The sequence below is a fragment of the Melanerpes formicivorus genome, unplaced genomic scaffold (assembly GCF_026170545.1).
Source record: "Melanerpes formicivorus ecotype bairdi unplaced genomic scaffold, bMelFor1.0.p_v2 SCAF_155, whole genome shotgun sequence".
Taxonomy (NCBI): domain Eukaryota; kingdom Metazoa; phylum Chordata; class Aves; order Piciformes; family Picidae; genus Melanerpes; species Melanerpes formicivorus.
The window spans coordinates 620,074-640,593 of record NW_027142507.1 but is presented as its reverse complement, the minus strand read 5'-3'; the positions used below and the strand labels follow the sequence as shown (position 1 = coordinate 640,593).

Sequence of the window (20,520 nt, the reverse complement as noted above, 5' to 3'; positions counted from 1 at the left end):
AGCTGCAAGCTTCCCCTCCTGCCCTTCCCCAGCCCAGCTGCAAGCTTCCCCTCCTGCCCTTCCCCAGCCCAGCTGCAAGCTTCCCCTCCTGCCCTTCCCCAGCCCAGCTGCAAGCTTCCCCTCCTGCCCTTCCCCAGCCCAGCTGCAAGCTTCACCTCCTGCCCTTCCCCAGCCCAGCTGCAAGCTTCCCCTCCTGCCCTTCCCCAGCCCAGCTGCTCCCCTCCTGCCCTTCCCCAGCCCAGCTGCAAGCTTCCCCTCCTGCCCTTCCCCAGCCCAGCTGCAAGCTTCCCCTCCTGCCCTTCCCCAGCCCAGCTGCAAGCTTCCCCTCCTGCCCTTCCCCAGCCCAGCTGCAAGCTTCACCTCCTGCCCTTCCCCAGCCCAGCTGCTCCCCTCCTGCCCTTCCCCAGCCCAGCTGCAAGCTTCCCCTCCTGCCCTTCCCCAGCCCAGCTGCAAGCTTCACCTCCTGCCCTTCCCCAGCCCAGCTGCTCCCCTCCTGCCCTTCCCCAGCCCAGCTGCAAGCTTCCCCTCCTGCCCTTCCCCAGCCCAGCTGCAAGCTTCCCCTCCTGCCCTTCCCCAGCCCAGCTGCAAGCTTCCCCTCCTGCCCTTCCCCAGCCCAGCTGCAAGCTTCCCCTCCTGCCCTTCCCCAGCCCAGCTGCAAGCTTCCTTTCTCTTCTGCTGAGTGCAGACTCACCTACTAACTCCCATCCCCTCTGGCAAAGAGGCAGCTCAGGAATGCTAACAACCTCCAGAGGTGTGCCAGCTGTGGGCTGAGGGGCAGGGGAGCAGCTCCTTCCTCAGGAGGCACACTGCATTTCCAAAGCTAAGCCAAATCCACAGGATCCACAGTCAATAAACCCAGACTCTAAATCCCCTGTCCCACACTGCTGGCAGCCTCAGCTCCACTTCTGTGTGATACAGCACATGTGCTGCAAGATTAATTCATTACTGTGCAGCTCTGGGTGTTCCACAGATTAATCCCATCATGGTGCTCTGCAAACCTAACCTGCACTAAAATTCTCTGCAGTGAGTCAGGAGAGGTTTTCAGACCATACGAGAACAAGAAGTGAGATGGTTCAGTGAGATAATAACTCAGTACAGGCTGTAGCAGCTGGGACTGCAATGCTGACCTGCCCTGCAGGCTGACATGGAATGCATCCATGGAACAGCAGCTGGGACTGGAAGCAAACCTTGCTCCTCCCCTGAAGGCACTGGTTAGAGCCCTGTGGGTGTATGAAGGTATTCCAGTAGTGGTTTTGGTTGGAAGAGACCTTGAAGCTCACACAGTCCAACCACTGCCTGGCTCTGCCAAGCCTGGTGCTAACCCATGCCCCTCAGCACCACATCCACACAGCCTTACAACCCCCCCTAGGATGGGGGCTCTGCCACTGCCACAGGCAGCCTGTTCTAGGCCTGGGCAAGCCATCTGGGGAAGAAACCATTCCTCATGGCCAAACTGAAGCTCCCCTGGCACAGCCTGAGCCCATCTCCTCTTGTTCTATCACCTGTTCCTTGGCAGAAGAGACTGCCCCCCTCCTTGCTCCAGCCTCCTTCCAGACAGCCACAGGAGTGAGAAGGTCTCCCCCCAGCCTCCTTCTCCCCAGACTAAACACCCCCAGTTCCATCAGCTGCTCCCCACAGGACCTGTGCTCCACACCTTGCACCCTGTGCATGTGCTTCAGCACTTCAATGTCCTTCTTGCAGCGAGGGCCCAAAGCTGTGCTGCACTCCTGGTGGTTCGTCCAAGGACAAGTCACAGGGAAAGGAAGAGAAGGTGGAGGTGCAGCAGCACCTCTGCTGTGAGTGCTGCAGGACAGACACACTTGTGTCAATTCTCTCTGGCCTTGGCATCATTCCTGCAGTGCAAGGAGTGCTGCCCAGAGACACAGACACTGCTGCTGGGATGGCACAGTGCCAGCCCCACTGTGTTCAGCCTCTCATCCAGGTAAGGGCTGAGAGAGCTCTGACCACAGCAGTCCCCTCTGGGAGCCTAGCTGGCTAATCCCTTCTCTTGGAGAACAGGGCATTGCCATCTTGGCATACAGCATCAGGAACTGGTTGGTGGCAACACAGGCACACACCCAGCTGGGCAACCTTCACAGCTCTGGGTTTTAACCATGGAAACCCAACATTGCTCCAGGAGATGAAAGAACAATTAGTTCAGAACTTAAATCTGTGTCTGTGTCCAGTCTGGGGCTCCCCAGCTGGAGAGAGACAGAGAGCTGCTGGGGAGAGCCCAAGGCAGAGGCAGGAGGATGCTTAGGGGACTTGAGCATCTCCCCTGGGAAGAGAGACTGAGAGCCCTGGGGCTGTTTAGCCTGGAGAGGAGAAGGCTGAGAGGGATCTGCTCAATGTCTCTCAAGAGCTGAGGGCTGGGGGTCAAGGGGAGGGGGCCAAGCTCTTGTGGGGGCTGCACAGCAAGAAGCCAAGGAGCACTGGAGACAAACTTGAGCAGAGAAGGTTTCAGCTGCCCAGGAGGAGAAAGTTCTTTGGGGTGAGGGTGAGGGAGGCCTGGAGCAGGCTGCCCAGAGGGGTTGTGGAGTCTCCTGCTCTGGAGCCTTTCCAACCCCCCCTGGCTGCATTGCTGTGTGGCCTGCCCTGGGTGCTGCTGCTCTGGCAGGGGCTGCACTGGATGCTCTCTGCAGCTCCCTTCCAACCCCTGTGGTTGTGTATTCTGTGATGTAGGCAAGCTAAGCAGATTTTAACTACTTCCCAAGACCATTTCCTTGAGTTATTTTCATAGAGCTGCAGCATTGTCAAGGTTGTGAAAGACCTCCAAGATCCTCAGGTCCCAGGTGCTAACCCAGCAGCACCACCCCTGCTTACCCACGGCCCAGAGTACCAGGTCTGCTCATTTCTTAGCACCTCCAGGGAGGGTGACCCCACCAGCTGCCTGGGCAGCCTGTGCCAGCAACAGGCAACAACCACAAGGCAGGGAACAGAGGAGGGGAAGCTGAAAAACTAAATGGAACAGTGGAAGGAGAGGACTAAGAAAGGAAATGCAGAAAGCATCTTTAGAAAGACAAACTGAGAGGAAGGCAAAGCAGAGCAGAGAGAAGCTGAGAGGAAGCAGCAGCCAATAAGAGTGACTCTGAATTCTGAGCCATGGCTGGAACTGCTTTCCTACACCTCTCCCTTCCTACACCTCTCCCTTCCTACACCTCTCCCTTCCTACACCTCTCCCTTCCTACACCTCTCCCTTCCTACACCAGCCTGAACTGCCTGCTGCAGAGCAATGTCTGGTGCTGAAGCTTTCTGAGCTGTATGGCATTGTCATCAGTGCAGTGAGGAAATGAAACCCCCAATGGTTTCCCAGTCCCTAGGGACAGCTGCTGGGAAGGTGACAGGTTCCTTGCACAGGCAGCATAATCAGATCATGAAAGATGCACAGGCAGTGGCCCATGGAACACTTCTCATGCACAGATGTCCTGAAGGGATTAGAGGCTTCCCTCTCCCTCCCTCCCTGACAGCAACAAAGCAGTTTGGAAGGATGGGTTTGCAAAACAGTGAACAAATCTTTACATAATGAGTAATTAGAACCATAATGACTCTGGTTTCACCTTGGGCTTTGGCACAGATGACCTCAGAACTAGAAGTTCCCATCTGCACTGTGGTGATTGAGGGTGTAAAGAGTATATTGTACCTGCTAAGCAGCTTAGCTAATCTGGGTTTATGTATCTTGCCTCCACGATACTAATTTGAAGGCCACTGCCCTGTGTTCCCCCCTGAAAAGCAGGAGGTTTGACTCTGGTTACACAGCACTGCACCAGCTGCAAGCTTCATTAACTCTCTGCCAGCCAAACCAGGGCAAGCAGTCAGGGAAGAGTTTTGGTGCTCAGACTTGAGCTGCCACGACCTGGATGCTCAGAAAGAAAGCAGGATGGTCAGTTTGCTGCAGGCATGGTGGAGCTTACACTGCAGAGCTCAGACACCAAGGGACAGCCAGGGAAAATGTACTGGCTGCCTGCTCAAACCACAGAATGGCTCTGGCTGGAAGGGACCTCAGAGGGCATCTACCCCAACCTCCCCACCTGTTACATGCACCAGAGGGACCCCTCTCAGCTAGACTCAGCAGCCACAGCCTCCCTGGGCAGCCTGGGCCAGAGTCTCACCACCCTGGTACTGAAGAACTTCTCCCTCAGCTCCACTCTAACCCTGCTCTGCCTCAGCTCCAAGCCATTCCCCCTTGGCCTGGCTCAGACACCCTCAGGAAGGGTCTCTGCAGCCTTCCTGCAGGATCCCTTCAGCTATTGGCAGGTGCCCCTGGAGCCTTCCCCTCTGCAGGCTGCACAGCCCCAGCTCCCTCAGCCTGTGCTCCCAGCAGAGCTGCTCCAGCCCTGGCAGCATCTTTGTGGCCTCCTCTGGCCTCTCTCCAGCAGCTCTGTGTCCTTCTGCTGCTGGGGACAGCAGAGCTGGAGGCAGGATTGGAAGTGGGGGTCTCACCATAATGAGGGGCAGAATCCCCTCTCTTGCCCTGAGGGCCACACTGCTCTGGCTGCAGCCCAGGATATGATTTCCCCTCTGGCTGCTCACAGCTATCCTTCCCATTCATCAAACTTTCCCAGGCTAGGCAGGAAGTCTCTAGGCCTGGTTTCTGCCCAAGGCTGCTTTTCTCCTTTTACTCATTCCAAGCTCCAGCTGGTCTCCATGGAAGGAGACTCCACAGCCTCCCTGGGCAGCCTCTTCCAGTGCTCTGCTAGCCTCTCAGGGGAGAGGCTTTTCTCAGGCTGAGGTGGAACTTGCTGTGCTCCAGGTCACACAGTTCAGCTACTGACCCTCAGACAGTGTGGGCACAGCTCTGCCTTCCCAAGCACCTGCACTGAACTGTGAGAAGTTTCCTTCTGCCTCGCTGAGGATGTGAGGGAGGTCCCTGAGTCACACACAGCGCTGCCTGCAGCACACAGAGGCACACAGAGGCACTGCTGGGCTGTGCAGGCAGTGCACACAGCCCAGGGCTGCTGGAAGCAACCCTCCCCCTGGTTCTGACTTCAGCCACGAAACACACAGCAGCCCCAGAGGCTGTGGCAAGCCAGAGTCACAAGGGAGAGGTCCCAGAAGGTTTTGTTCCCAAAGCAAACACTCCTGGGAGTTGCTGTGGCTCCACAGGGAGCCTGGCAGCCACTCAGGCTGGACAGGATGCTGGCAAGAGAGGTCTGGGTGCATCTCCCCTGCAGGCACAGCCTTTGTTGTGGTGCTCACCAGAAAGTCCTGAACAAACCAGAGCTGAAGAAGCTGCTCCAGGTATTTCTGCTTAGAAAGTGCACCAGCAGCTCCCTCAGGCAGAGGATTGATAATGCACAGGATCACAGCAGTGTTTTGCTTGGGAAAGCCCTCTGAGATCTTCCAGTCCAGCCAGCAAACCAGCACCCCCACGGCCACTAAACCTTCTCCCAGACTGCCATGGCCATACATTTCCTGAACAGCTCCAGGATGGGGACTCCACCACCTCCCTGGGCAGCCTGTGCCAGTCCCTGGCCACTCTAGCAGGGAAGAAATCTTTCCTAATCTCCAACCTAGCCCTCCCCTGGCACAATTTCAGGCCATTTCCTCTCATTCTGTCACCTGAGACTAGGGAGAAGAGACCAACCCCAACCTCACTGCAAGGGTGCAGCAAAGAAATGATTCCTAACATCCAGGCTAAAATCTTTCCATCTGTGCTAAGCCACAGCCTTGTGTCAGGCAATTAAATGACAGGGGTACCACAGGAAGGAAATGACCTTCCATGTGGGAAGGTTTAGACACAGACTTGTCACTGATGAAGATTCACTTTCATCCTCTCTATGTTACTAACTTCTTAGGCCCACAGAATTGTTGGGGGTGGCAAAGCCCCCTGAGATCATCCAGTCCAACCAGCAACCCAACACCAGCATGGCCACCAAACCATCCCCCACAGTGCCATGGCCACACCTTTCTGAGCATCCTGTTCCAGTCCCAGGGAGGAAATGTTTCCTCATCCCCAGCCTGTGGCAACCACAGCAAGAAGTGGTGTGAGCAATCTGGCAAGATAAGCTCAGAGCTTGGCATGGGGGCAGGCCATGCCCAGCATCAGTGCAGAAGTGGCCAGCAGCTTAGCAAGCAGTGCTGTGCTGGCAGTGTGGGACTAGAGCAAGGTACTGGGAGCTGGCACACAGCTAACACTCACACAGCTAACACCCTGGCACACAGCTAACAGACCCTGGCACACAGGTAACACTGACACAGCTAACACACCCTGGCACACAGGTAACAGACCCTGGCACACAGCTAACAGTGACACAGCTAACACACCCTGGCACACAGCTAACACACCCTGGCACGTGGAGCTAGCAGACACTGACTTCAGAGCCACACAACACTGAGATGTGACTCCAAGTGTCATAATCTTTCCATTTGGAATGGTGGTGACCAGCAAGAGGAGGGAGGTGATTCTCCCCCTCTGCCCTGCTCTCATCAGATGCTACCTGAGTGCTGCCTCCAGCTCTGGTGCCCCAGCATAAGAGGGACATGGAGCTGCTGGAGCAGGTCCAGAGGAGGTGATCAAAGGGCTGGAGAACCTCCCCCGTGGGGACAGGGTGGGAGAGTTGGAGCTCTGCAGCCTGGAGAAGAGAAGGCTCCAGGGAGACAGAACAGAACAGAACAGAACAGAACAGAACAGAACAGAATAGAATAGAATAGAATAGAATAGAATAGAATAGAATAGAATAGAATAGAATAGAATAGAATAGAATAGAATTAACCAGGTTGGAAGAGACCTCCAAGATCATCGCATCCAACCTATCATCCAACACCACCTAAACAACTAACCCATGGCACCAAGCACCCCAGCAAGTCTCCTCCTGAACACCTCCAGGGATGGTGACTCCATCACCTCCCCAGGCAGCACATCCCAATGGGCAATCACTCTCTCTGTGTAGAACTTCTTCCTAACCTCCAGCCTGAACCTCCCCTGGTGCAGCCTGAGACTGTGTCCTCTTGTTCTGGTGCTGGCTGCCTGGGAGAAGAGACCAACCTCTGCCTGTCTACAGCCTCCCTTCAGGTAGTTGTAGAGAGTGATAAGGTCACCCCTGAGTCTCCTCTTCTCCAGGCTAAGCAACCCCAGCTCCCTCAGCCTCTCCTCACAGGGCTGTGCTCCAGACCCCTCCCCAGCTTTGTTGCCCTTCTCTGGACACCTTCCAGCAGCTCAACCTCCTTCCTAACCTGAGGGGCCCAGAACTGGACACAGGACTCGAGGTGTGGCCTCAGCAGTGCAATTGCAGCCTGCCAGGACCTGAAGGGGGCTATAAGAAAGCTGAGGAGGAACTTTTTGTAAGGGCTTGGAGTGATCGGATGGGAGGGAATGGACTGAAGCCTGAGGAGGGCAGAGTTAGTCTGGAGATTAGGAAGAAATTCTTTGCAGTGAGGGTGGTGAGAGCCTGGCACAGGCTGCCCAGGGAGGCTGTGGATGTCTCCTCCCTGGGGGTGTTTAAGGCCAGGCTGGACGAGACCTTGAGCAGCCTGTGCTGGTGGGAGGGGAGCATGGCAGGTGCCCACGGCAGGGGGTTGGAACTGGATGACCTTTAAGGTCCCTCCCAACACAACCCATTGTATGATCCTATGAAGAAGTAACCATTTACAAGCCCAGGACAGGACATTGCCTGAAGTGACAGCACCTCCAGTGCTCCAAACTGAGGGAGGAGAGGGAAGGAGCAGCTCAGGCTCAGGCTGGGGATGGGGAGCACTGGAAATGTCACCCCACTGCACCTCATGGCTGCAGCAGGCTAATTGCAAGGGCAGCAGCCAAGGAACATTCCTGACAAAGATGATGATACAAAGCATTGATGGGATAAACCCCAGGCTTTGCTCAGTCTGCCAAAGCTTTTGTGAGAGGGGTCCAGAGAGACAATGCCTGTGCAGACAGTGCAGGCAGGCTGCTCTGCAAGAGCCCTCTGTGCAGGGTAACCACTGACAGGAACCACCCCCTGAGCCTGCCTGGCAGCCCTTCCATTGCCTGCAGCTGCACCTCCTGGGCAGTGAGGCTCTACCCTTGCAGGATGCCACACAGGCTTGGGGCAGGCTGAGTCCCTCCACAGGAATCAATTCATTCTTCCTGTCTCTTACAATGCTTCAAGCCAAACGAAATTGGTAGGTTAGACAACCAAGCTAAGCCTCCTGGGGGGCATTTTCTCACCAAGCTAAAGGAAGACAGGAACCAATCCTCTGGCAAAAGAGCACTAACCCAGGAGCAGATTACCAAGGGTGAAAGGGAGAGTTGGTTACTGATAATGCAAATGAATTCAACTACTTTTGAAGCAGAGATGTCCAAATTGCTATAGAAATACTCATTTCAAGTCTAGTGGCTTATCATTTGCATGGCAACAGTAAGATAAAAGCAAGCAGGTAGGGAAGGAGAGAAGGAAGACAGAGAAAAAAGAAAGAGGAGGAGAGAAGGAGGGAGAAGGAGAGGAGGGAGAGAGAATAGGGAGAGGAGAGAGAAAAGGAGGGAGAAAGAAAGAAAGAAAGGTGAGAGAGAAGGAGAAGAAAAGGAGGAGATGGAAGAGAGAAGGAGGCAGGAGGAGAGAGAGGGGAGAAGGAGGAGAGAGAGGGGAGGAGGAGAGAGGGGGAGAAGGAGGAGAGAGAAGAAGGAGGGAGAAGAAGGAAAGAAAGAGGAAAGAGGAGAGAGGGGAGAATGAGGAGAGAGATGAATAGCATAGCATAGCATGGCATAGCATGGCATAGACCAGGTTGGAAGAGACCTTCAAGATCATCCAGTCCAACCTATCCCCCAGCACCACCTGATCAACTCAACCATGGCACCAAGGGCCTCAGCCAGGCTCTTCCTAAACACCTCCAGGGATGGGGACTCCACCACCTCCCTGGGCAGCACATCCCCAGGGCCAATCTCTCTATGAAGGATTTTTAACTCACCTCCAGCCCAAACCTCCCCTTGCCCATTCCAGTGGGCAATCTCTCTCTCTGTGTAGAACTTTCTCCTCACCTCCAGCCTAAACTTTCCCTGGCACAGCCTGAGACCTTGTCCTCTTGTTCTGGTGCTGGCTGCCTGGGAGAAGAAACCATCATCTGCCTGTCTACAACCTCCCTTCAGGGAGCTGCAGAGAGCAAGAAGGTCTCCCCTGAGCCTCCTCTTCTCCAGGCTAAGCAACCCCAGCTCCCTCAGCCTCTCCTCACAGGGCTGTGCCCCAGACCCCTCCCCAGCTTTCTTGCCCTTCTCTGGACACCTTCCAGCAGCTCAACCTCCTTCCTAACCTGAGGAGCCCAGAACTGGACACAGGACTCAAGGTGTGGCCTGAGCAGTGCTGAGCACAGGGCAGGATGAGCTCCCTGCTCCTGCTGGCCACACTGCTCCTGATGCAGGCCAGGATGCCCTTGGCCCTCTTGGCCCCCTGGGCACACTGCAGGCTCTTGTTCAGCTGCTGTCAACCACTACCCCCAGGTCCCTCTCTGCCTGGCTGCTCTCAGCCACTCTGACCCCAGCCTGTAGCACTGCCTGGGGTTGCTGTGGCCAAAGTGCAGAACCTGGCACTTGGATGTGTTCAATCTCCTGCCCTTGGCCTCTGCCCATCTGTCCAGCCTGGCAGGGTCCCTCTGCAGAGCCTCTCTACCCTCCAGCAGATCAACTCCTGCCCCCAGCTTGGTGTCATCTGCAAACTTGCTGCTGATGGACACAGTGCCCTCATCCAGATCATCTATGAAGATATTAACGAGCGAAGACGAAGAAGGGAGAAGGAGGAAAGAGAAGGAGGAAAGAGGAGAGAGAGGGGAGAAAGAGGAGAGAGGAGGGAGTAGGACTGAGGAGAGGGAAGGAGAAGAGAAGGAGGAGAGAGAAGGAGAGAGAGAGAACCCCAGAGCTTTTATGAGAGAGGATTGTGGATAACAAACTCCTGCCATGCTTCTGCAGCGACACCTTCTTGGCACCTAGACCACACTGACTCTTAGCCAGCAGTGAGCTGGCAGAGGGCATTCAGCTGGCACTTGCCACACAGCCATGAACCTGCCACCTCCTCTCACTGCCCTGGGCTGCAGACCCACCCCCCAAAGGCTGGGCAGCTCAGGCAGTGCAGGTGTGCAGAGCGTCCCCACACACCGTGAGGTCAGGGCCACGGGGTTCCTGCAGCGGTGGCTGGGCTCTGGCGCTAGGGCAGAGGGGGTGTGAGGATGGAAGCTGCTGTGGGCACTCACCTGATTCTGCCCCGGGGGCGTTCAGATTGCTCTGACATAAAACTTGTGCTGCTGAGGCGAGAGGCACTGCTGGTTCTGGAAATGGCTGACACGTCACTGACATCACTATCTGATGATTTGGCAGAGACGTTATCACAACTTCTGTACTGCTCTGTTTGTATCTTATACTAGAGATCAAGAAAAGAGAGGGTGAGCAGGCTCATCACAACAGAAGGCACACATTGAGACAACAGACTGACCCCACTCTGACACTTCCCTCTGCCTGCTGTGAGAGCCCTCAGCGCTGTATGGAGTTCAGAGGAATCCTCCAGCAGGTGACCTCTGTGTGTCTGCAAAGGCTGCAGGGACAGCACCAAGGGCAGTGGCTCCAAAGCAGAGCAGCTTGAGCTTGGAGGTGAGGAAGAAGTTGTGCAGCAGGAGGGTGGTGGAAGCCTGGCCCAGGTTGCCCAGGGAGGTGGTTGAGGCTCCCTGCCTGGAGCTGTTGAAGGGGAGGCTGGAGAGGGCTGTGGGCAAGCTGCTGGAGTTGGGGCTGTCCCTGCTGGGTGCAGAGGCCTTGGGCTGAGCTCTGCAGCTCCCTCCCAGCCCAGAGCATTCTGTGGCTCTATGATTCTATGGCAGTGATGGATCACATGAGACCCTTGGGATAACTTACAGCATTGGACATAGGCTGCTGGCTCTTAATACATGGGAAGTGTCAGAAGGCAATAGTCATGGAGCAGACAGACAGACATCTTCTCAAGGACAAGAATGCAACCTTCTGTTTATTACAGGTTCACAGATTGCAGTGGGCTGGAAGGGTCCCTCCAAGGGCATCTTGTCCAGCACCCCTGCAGGCAGCAGGGACACCTCCAGCTGCAGCAGGCTGCTCAGGGACACATCCAGGCTGAGCTTGAATGTCTGCAGGGATGGAGCCTCAACCATATCCCTGTGCAGCCTGTGCCAGTGTTTCACCACTCTCATGGTGCAGAACTTCCTCCTGATGCCCAACCTAACTCTGCCCTGCTCCAGTTCCAAACCATTGCCCCTGGTCCTATCCCCACAGCCCCTTGAACAGTCCCTCCCCAGCCTGCCTGTAGGTCCTCCTTCAGCTACTGAAATGCAGCTCTGAGGTCTCCCTACAAGCTTCTCTTTTCCAGCCTGAATAGCCCCAACCCTTTCAGCCTCTCTTCATAGGAGAGGACCCTTTTCAGTTCCCCAGATATTCAAAAGGCTGCTGTGAAATCTGTGTACAGAGTGAGCCTGGGCCAGGACTGCTGCCTGTGAGTCTAAACAAAATGCAATGCTCCATCAAGCTCTGGGAGCTGGCTTCAGTGCCTAGGTTCTAACCACCTCAGAACAGCTCTCTGTAGCTTGGTGCTAGAGGATGAGGCAGGCAGAAAGAGGGCTCAGCAGAAATGGTCTCTGTCAGACAGATCAGCTCCCTGGGTGGCTGTTCTCCTGTGTTCACATGGGTGAGAGCTAGCAGCAGAAGGAATACTTGGACAGGGGTAAAAGTTCTTCCCCCTCTGCTAAGAGCAGGAGTTTTGACTAGTTGGAAGCAGCTGCACCACCTCACCACCAGCTGCACAGTGCTCTTGCTGCTCACATCATCAGTCACACACAGAGAAAAGGAGGCTGCAGGCCCATCTGTGGCCTAAATCTTTGCTCACACAGATCCAAGGAAGAAACCACTGTCAGGGGTACAAAACCAAAAGCCACTGCCAAGGCAGCCTCGGCTGGGAAGCCACTGACCCCACTGCCAGGGCACAGGCAAGCTGCTCCCATGTGGGGAGAGCAGGCAGACCCTGACACCACACTCGAGGGACTTCACCTTCCAGGCCTGTGCTCTGCTGAACTGCAAGAGGGAGCAGTGTCTGTATGAACTAAACACAGAGCTGTGGCAGTCCCCAGCTCAGCCAGGTGCTGGGCTGCAGGCTGGCAGCGGGCAGGGGCTGTGCTTTAGCTTTCCAAGCCTGACAAGCGTGAGCTCGGGTGGCTGCAGACCTCCTCTCACTAAACCAGGTTTGTCTTCTCTTGCTCTGCTGCTCTTCAGCAGCTGGGTTTGAGGTCTCCACAGCATGTTTGGAGAACTCTTGGTTAAAGATCTGTGAGGAGGCTAAGAGGAGCAGAGAAGGGAACAAAGAGGGTACCTGGCACTGGCTGTAAACACATCAACCTGCAGGAGAAATGGAGGCTGTAGAAGGCTGGTGTGTGCTGCAGGCTCCCCCAGCCCCTGCACAGCACACATGTGAAAACACAAACCAAGCCCTCAAGAAGGACCTGGGGGGGTGACCTGAGGAGGGTAACTCTGAGCAGTACCCTGTGAGAGGCTTGCCCTGGCTGGCTGACTCCAACAGCTGTGGCACAGCAGCTCTGCTTCCCTAGAGGAGAATCCTCTCAAACACTAACTGAAATGCAGCTGACTGCAGCGTCCCTTGGAGCTTGGAACGGCAGCAGGATGGCTCTGAGCTCCGGCACTGGCAGGGAAGCAGTGGGAGCAGCACTCTGGTTTGGTGCAGTGCTTAACACAGAGGACATCTCAACCCCAGTAGGTTAAACCATTTTCAACCCTGGCAAGGACTTGGAGATTCTCTTTGGCAGTGCCTTGTGCTGACTTCTCTGACTAGAGAGGGGCTAAGGTGAGACTCAGATCACCTCTTGGGCATGGCTTGCACAGCCTGGGACACAGCTGTGCTGCCTGCTGCTGCTGACTGCAAAAGAACTCTCTCAGCAATGGAAACACAAAGCACTTTGGTTCCTATCAGTCCTGGTTCCTGACCATGGAACATTTCCACTCCATTGACTGCTGTACTTTCCTTCTAAAGCCTAAGCATAAAGACACCTCAGCAAGGTGAGGGCTGGGAAAGCTTTTTGCTTAGGTTAAACACAGATGTTCAGAGGCTGAAACTATGGAGGGTTCATTTTTTTCCCCTTGAGCTGCCCCACTTCAGAGCCAGCCTTGATGTTTTGTGTGAAATTCCCACACAACTCCTAAGGAATCCTTTAAGCCTCCCCAAGTGAGGCAGCTCCAGGTATGGAAAGCATCTGGACACGTGGAATGCTCTGGCCTTACTCTGAGCTAAAGCCAATTGCAACCTGCAGAAGAAATCATGATCCTATCACACACCAAAATCCCAGGGAAGTGGGGAGGGCTTTCACCCTTCCTAAGCACTGGACCTGTGTCCAGGAATTCCTCCTCCCCAGGAGAGGCTTTTGAAGCTCTTTAGTGTCCAATCTAACCATGCCTTCTCTCTCAGCTGCGTGGCACAGTGCCTCAGAAACAGCTCCACGCTCTATTTGTGTCTGCTGAAGGCAATCTGACCTCTCCTCCACCATCACTGTGATGCTTCATTACTTCTCTTCCTCACCAAGAAGTCCGGATCCTCTTTGTGGCTGCTGGTTTGAGAGTGCACCCAGTGGATGTGGAATGGCAGAGGATTCCTGTGGCCCTCAGCAGGCACGGGGTGCTGCTGGAGCAGGCTGACACTGTCTAAGCTCTCTCATCAAGGGGACCATCAAGGCCAGAGGCAGTGAGTTCCTTTGTCCTGCTGGAAGCCTTTCTTCCTCTCTAAGTGTTGAGGCTGCTGGCAGTGTCCCAAGCCCCACCTGGATCTGTGGATTTAGCACAAAGCTGAAGACAGTGAGCACTGTGCCATGAGGGCAGGGGAAGAGCCTCTGTTCCAGCTGCACTGACTCTGCCCCAGCTTCCACGGGCTGGGAACGGTGGGGAGAAGAGAGGAAGCACAGAGCATGGAGCTGACTGGTTAGGATACTGGGAGAGAAGTCAGAAGTCCCAGCTGGGTATTCACAGCTGCTCAGGGACTCATCAAATTCAGTATCAACATGAAACCAATTACTGTCACAGGGTCCTCAGCCCAGCACCATCCCTGGCAAGGGAGGGCTAAGGACAAACCCTCACTGTCTCTTGCTCCTTACAGCTCAGCAGTCTGTGCAAGATGGAATTGCTCTGTATATGTCAGACTGAGATGCTGACCAACAGAGATTTCTGTGCTGGTAAACAGAGACTTTCATGTTGAGGAGATAGAAAACCAGCTGAATCCCTCTCTGGTACCTGCCTTGGTACACCAGGCACTGAGCTACTGCAGGAAGCATCTCTTCCTAAAGGAGATCTTTGTGCCATGGTTGAGCTTTTGCTGCCCCTTTACACACCTTGCCAGGGCTGTGATTCAGCAGAACCTGAAGACCCTTCCTTCCCTTCACAGAAAGAGAGATGAGTGCAGGAAGTGCTGCTGCTGCAGGCTAATGCTGAGTGCTGCAGCTTTTGGACTTCACTGCTCCTTCCAGATGCAGCCCCTCCTGCAGCTGCTGCTCCTGCTGCTCTCCCTGTCCCCTGGAGGAGGCATACAACTTTTCCTGCTGACTTGCTGCCTACCCCTTGTCAGCACAAGCTACCAATCCGTCAGCTCAGCTAAGAGACAAACAAAGTGGCAGCAGTTTTGAAGTGATACTTGTTTTCACCCTCAGATACAGCCAGAAGTGGCCAGGACTGCTCCACAAGGCAGCCAGCATCAACAGAAGGAAAGGTTCCTGTTGCAGGACTCCTGGACCTGGATCATTCAGAAGGAAAACACCCTGAGCTAAGAGCCAGTTCTCTGGTACCTACAGCACAGTCATGTCTGTGGGTTTCCAGCTGGGCTCAGGAGAAGTGTGATGCTCACCCAGAAAGCTTCTGCTCCCCCTCTCTGCATGGATCTATAAGAGGCCTCTGTCTGCAGCACTGTGCAGCATCAACACCAGGTGAATTGTCAGTGCCACCACCCCCAGCCTCGCAGAGGGTTAAAGCTGGTGTGCCACTCGTGTTCCCAGGGGCATCCTTTAGCCCGTTAGGAGAGCTGCTGACCTTCAAAAGCAGTTCCCATGGAGTGGCTCTGGTGTTTTAAACACAAAGGGCTGCTGGCTTCAGATGCCCAAATGATCTGTGCTGGGTTTTTTCAGTCTCAGTGTCTGAAACATAAACAGCTGAGACGCAGCTCTGCCATTCACTTCACCACCTGTGGAGCTGCTGCTGCTGCTGCTGCACCAGCAAAGGAGAGAGTGAAAGAGGGATGATGAACTGCAGACGAGGGAACATCAGTGGGAAGAGCAGAGCTGTGAGGCAAAGGACTGTGCTCCAGGAATGCTTCTGCAGCTCCTCAGGGACTGACAGTGGCAGCAGTTTTGCTGACCAGAAGGCACACCTAGAAGCCTTTTAATAGTTCATTATCATGGTATTATCTTCCACACTCACCAGTGTTTGTGTTTCCGGGCTTGCTTCCCAGAAACATGGAGAATGCAATAGCTCAGAGCTGTGAGAGTGGAAGGAGTGTGCTGCAGAAGAGGTGACAACCTCTGGAAATACATGCCTCACAGAGTGATTAAAGTGAGGGAATGAAATGGGGAAATCAAAGTGAAGAAAGAGCAATCCAGGCAAGAAATGTTAAGGACCAGACTCACCCAGGGACTTAGGCAGGTCTTGAGATCACCACTACCTTATTCTCAAAAGTGGGAAAGGAACCTTGTCAGGAAAGGCTGAATCGTGCATAGAGCACCTGGAGCTCTCTGAGTGCTCACACAGGGTTCCTCTGAACGCTGCCAGGGTTCATAGCCCAGCAGCTGGCACCTCCCTGTGTCCAGGCCTGGCCTCTGACTCCCAATAGCATCTTAGGGGCAGCTCAGGAAGCCCAGCAAACAGCACTGACTCTGAGTGATGCTCACCTGAGCTATGTCCAGCTCAGCTGCTGTCAACACCACTCAGGTGTCTGACAGGGAGTAGCCAAATGAGCTACTCAGACCGTGGGAAAGCTGCAGGGAAGCCCAGGAGTCAGAAGAATGGACCTGGGTTGTGTGAGACCCTGCCAGTGCTGGAGGCACTGTCAGGGCAGTGGGACAGTAGCAAAGAGGTTTTCTTGAAGGAAATCTCTTTTCCTCTTGAAGGTGTTCAAAAGTGCATCCAAAGATGCTCACTGTCTGCACAGAGCCCCAGCTGCCTTGCCCAGCAGCCCACAAAACTCAAATCAGCTTCCCAGCATCCTGAGTCTCCTACCCAGCCTTTCCTTGCAGCCACCAAGCGAAGCCCTCAGAGTGCCTCTGAACTAATGCCATGAGTGCACTTTGCTGCTGAATGCTTGCCAGTCACAGAGTCTGAGCAGGGTAAGCAGTGCAGCTAAATATAGACTGAAGTCCTTTCAGGAACTGCTGTGCTCCATCTGTGACTCTGCTGAGTACAGAGCCCTAGCAGAGCAGAAGTGCTGTGCCTGCTCTGGAGAGCTGTGGCAGCACAGGGACTGTGCTCTGTGTGGCACCTGGAACACACAGCTGGCTGGGTTTGGGATGAAAAGCCAGGCTCAGACTTGCTGCCTCTCACAGCTATGCAAACCCAGCACGGTGCTACCAAAGTGTTTGGATTCAAACACTAAACCTGCAATGATGACTGGCCCCTGCAGCCTCACCAACAGAGAGGGCAGCAGACAGAGGCTTAAAGCTCTTCCTTCACAGAATCACAGAATGGTTTGGGCTGGAAGGGCCATCCAGAGGTCATCCAGTCCAAGCCCCCTGCACTGAGCAGGGGCAGCCTCCACCAGAGAAGGTTGTTCAGAGCCTTACCTTCAACAGCTCCAGGCAGGGAGCCTCAACCACCTCCCTGGGCAACCTGGGCCAGGCTTCCACCACCCTCCTGCTGCACAACTTCTTCCTCACCTCCAAGCTCAAGCTGCTCTGCTCTGCTTTGCAGCCCTTGGCCCTGCTGCTGGCCCTGCAGGCCTTTGCCAACAGTCTCTCTGCAGTCTTCTTGCAGCCCCTTCAGCTCCTGGCAGGCTGCTCTGAGCTCCCCTTGGAGCCAGCCCTTTTCCCCAGTCCATAGAGTTGTTTTTTTGGCCTTATCTTTTCATTTATGTAGCTGTTCAGAATGTGACCAATTCCCATCCACCACTCAGTATCTCCCCTGGAACTGAAGGGAGGAGGAGGTGAACTCTGTGAAGGCCTTGCAAACAAGGAGCCACGAAGACCTGTGCAGATGCTGCAGAGCAGTTACCCACTGGGAGATCCATTTATGGCTGTTTGGAACACAGCTGTTTGCCAATATTTACACCACCTCCCATGGTGCTTGCTTGAAAAAGCAGTGCTGGCTTCCTGAGGCTGTGGCACTGGAAAACTGGGTGGGAGAAATGACAAAAACTGGGAGAAATGTGCCAGAAATGGACTGGAAATGGCAAAAGCCATCTCCTGCAGTCCCTGGGGGGGGAAGGGCTTATTTCAACATAAAACATGTTTAAACTGAAGGGATTCATTTTGCACACACATCATTGACCACTGAAGAGCACTGAGATGCCACCAGTGAGCAGCTGAGAGCCTAAACCCTGGCTTCCCCTGAAGAACTTTCATTGCAGCACTACCCTCACAGTGAGGAGGTCCCACAACAGACACATCCTTATGTCTCAGGACCCCAGAGGGGCAGGATGGGGTCCAGGGGCACCTGGACAGGCTGCAGAGGTGAACCCAGGTGAAGCTCAGGAGGTCCAACAGGAGCAAGTGCAGGGCTCTGCAGCTGGGCTGGGACAATCCTCACTGGCAGCAGAGGCTGGGGGAGGAGGGGAGAGAAAGCAGCCCTGAGGAAAAGGACCTGGGGGTGCTGGGGGGGGAGAAGCTGGGCAGGAGCAGGCAGTGTGAGCCTGCAGCACAGAAGGCCAAGGGCAGCCTGGGCTGCACCCAAAGCAGCTCTGCCAGCAGAGCCAGAGAGGGGATCCTGCCCCTTGGCTCTGCTGAGACCTCCCCTGCAGGGCTGGGTGCAGCTCTGCAGCCCTCAGCACAGCAAGGACCTGGAGCTGATGGAGAGGCTGCAGAGGAGGCCAGGAGAATGCTGAGGGGCTTGGAGCAGCTCTGCTGCCAGGCCAGGCTGAGGGAGCTGGGGGTGTGCAGCCTGGAGAAGAGAAGGCTGCAGGCAGAGCTCAGAGCAGCCTGCCAGGAGCTGAAGGGGCTGCAAGAAGGCTGCAGAGAGACTGTTGGCAAAGGCCTGCAGGGCCAGCAGCAGGGCCAAGGGCTGCAGAGCAGAGCAGCTTGAGCTTGGAGGTGAGGAAGAAGTTGTGCAGCAGGAGGGTGGTGGAAGCCTGGCCCAGGTTGCCCAGGGAGGTGGTTGAGGCTCCCTGCCTGGAGCTGTTGAAGGGGAGGCTGGAGAGGGCTGTGGGCAAGCTGCTGGAGTTGGGGCTGTCCCTGCTGGGTGCAGAGGCCTTGGGCTGGAGCTCTGGAGGTCTCTTCCAGCCCAGCCCATGCTGTGATTCTATGAATATGTATTTCAAGAAAGGAAATTCTCTGTGACATGATTAGGATGCACAAAACCTCTGCAAACACAAGAGCAGCTGCACAGGGTTGGATCTAATTCTGCCCAGCTCTCCACATGGCAGACAAGAGCAAGAGCCTGCAGCAGAACACAGAGGTGGGGCCACCACACCATGGCACTTCGTAGAATCATAGTAGGACCAGGTTGGAAGGGACCCTCAAAGGTCATCTTGTCCAACTCCCCTGCAGCAAGCAGAGACATCTTTAACTAGGCCAGGTTGCTCAGGGCCCCATCAAGTCTGACCTTGAACGTCACCAGGGCTGGGGCTTCCATCACACCTCTGGGCAGCCTGTGCCAGTCTTTCACTACCCTCATTGTGAAGATCTTCCCATGTCCAAACATCCTCCCCATGTCCAAACTTCCTCTCCATGTCCAAACTTCCTTCCCAATGTCCAAACTTCCTCCCAATGTCCAAACTTCCCATGTCCAAACTTCCTCCCCATGCCCAAATGTCCTCCCAATGTCCAAACTTCCTCCCCATGTCCAAATGTCCTCCCAATGTCCACACATCCTCCCAATGTCCACACATCCTCCCAATGTCCAAACTTCCTCCCCATGTCCAAACTTCCCATGTCCAAACTTCCTCCCCATGTCCAAACTCTTTCCCCATGTCCAAACTTCCCATGTCCAAACTTCCCATGTCCAAACTTGCTCCCCGTGTCCTCAGTTCCCTGGCTTTGCCATCCTCCCAGGATCTGCAGGCCAGGCCTTTCCTAATCTGGGGGTGACACTGCTTTGTCCACCAGCTGTGGGAAGATCTCTCTTCCCTGGCTGAGCTCTGAGGTGTAGCTCTCTGTTTGCAGGCTGGTTTGGGGTGATGTCAAGGCCCAGTCCCAGGCACCTCAGAGGGGGTAAGCGCAAGGCTCCAGCTGGGAGCCGTTTCGGTCAGGCTCCACAGCGCAGCCCCCTGGAGGGTGGTGTCACAGCCCCACAGCAGGAGGCCCATGCCTTCCATCGCCAAGCCCAAGCATCATTTGAACGCTGCTGACTTTACCTTGGAATATTGCTCACGCTCATGTTCTTGGCTAGAGCCAGACCCTGATGTCTGATTATAACGGTGCATTTTCATTTTCATCTGTCTCGTTCGCTCCTCCACTACTAAGCTTGCTGCAAAAACACACAATGAGAATGAATTAAAAAGAGTGAACATTTCTGGGGGGGAGGAAAGCAAAGCAGAACAAAACAAAAACCAAACAACAAACCAAATGGTTTAGCAACAGTTGTAGCTCATCTCCACCTCCACAGAACAGAGCAATATACACACAGGTAGAACAAGCAGGGTGTCACACAGGACAAAGGAGGCTCCTGCCAGAAACCAACCTCCTCCGGTGCCAGGCGCCCTACACACAACCAAGCTGGTGCAACAGGGGTGAAAGGTGACAGCTGTAAACCTGTGAAGTGCTCTGGGTGCAGGGGACACAAACCCAGGACCCCCTAACCATATAACTGCTTAAATGTAGCAAACATTACAGTCAGAAGCCTAGGGAGGAATTCATGAAGCAGCTATCAAATTTATCTGCAACAGCTAACCCCTTAAAACAAAGCTGCTCAGCACAGCTGATCTGTGGGAAAGAACTGCTCCACTCAACCAGGGCAGTGAAAAAACCACATTCTGGCAGCAGTGTGGCTTTACTAAAGCTCCTTTCAGAGCACTGCTTTGCTCCCTGCTGCTCACTGCTAGTTCCAGGAGGTTGCTTCTCCTTCTGCTTTCAGCTCCCCTTGGAACCCTTCATTTATATTTATATAAAGAACTCTGATCTTAATCTTTCAAGGAGTTGTGGTGCTAGAGAGGGCATCTGCTGCAGCGGGACCAAGTGCTGGCAGTTCGCAGCGGCTGTGCCTGCCACGGGAAGAGCACCTTGCACTCAAGAGGAGAGAGTGGTGTGGAAGCCCCTGGGCTGAGGCTCCCTTCAAACAGATTCACCTTTGTGGCAGTGGATCCTTTGGAGAGGGAGCTGTCTGCTCTGCCACCCCCAGTGAAGGGCAGAATGCTAAGTGCAAAGGAATAGCAGCAAAGGCAATCCCTGGGAAACCAGCACTTTGTAGCTGGTGTGGAA

General features: G+C 54.8%; 1 protein-coding gene across 31 annotated transcripts in view; it reads right to left on the bottom strand.

Annotated features, from left to right (window-relative positions):
• Positions 1-20,520, bottom strand: part of RIMS1 (regulating synaptic membrane exocytosis 1) — a 286,098-nt gene that overhangs the window by 39,484 nt on the left and 226,094 nt on the right. For 21 of the 31 annotated variants that reach the window (XM_068168690.1, XM_068168691.1, XM_068168698.1 and 18 more), the window contains 2 exons: positions 19,458-19,570; positions 10,153-10,319 (listed from right to left, as the gene is read on the bottom strand). The exons of 7 other annotated variants lie outside the window; for them this stretch is intronic. In XM_068168690.1, the coding sequence (XP_068024791.1) occupies positions 10,153-10,319; positions 19,458-19,570 (280 nt within the window). Of the gene's footprint in view, positions 1-10,152; positions 10,320-19,457; positions 19,571-20,520 lie in introns of those variants that run through there. 3 more of the 31 variants (XM_068168722.1, XM_068168719.1, XM_068168727.1) reach the window with 3 other exon arrangements.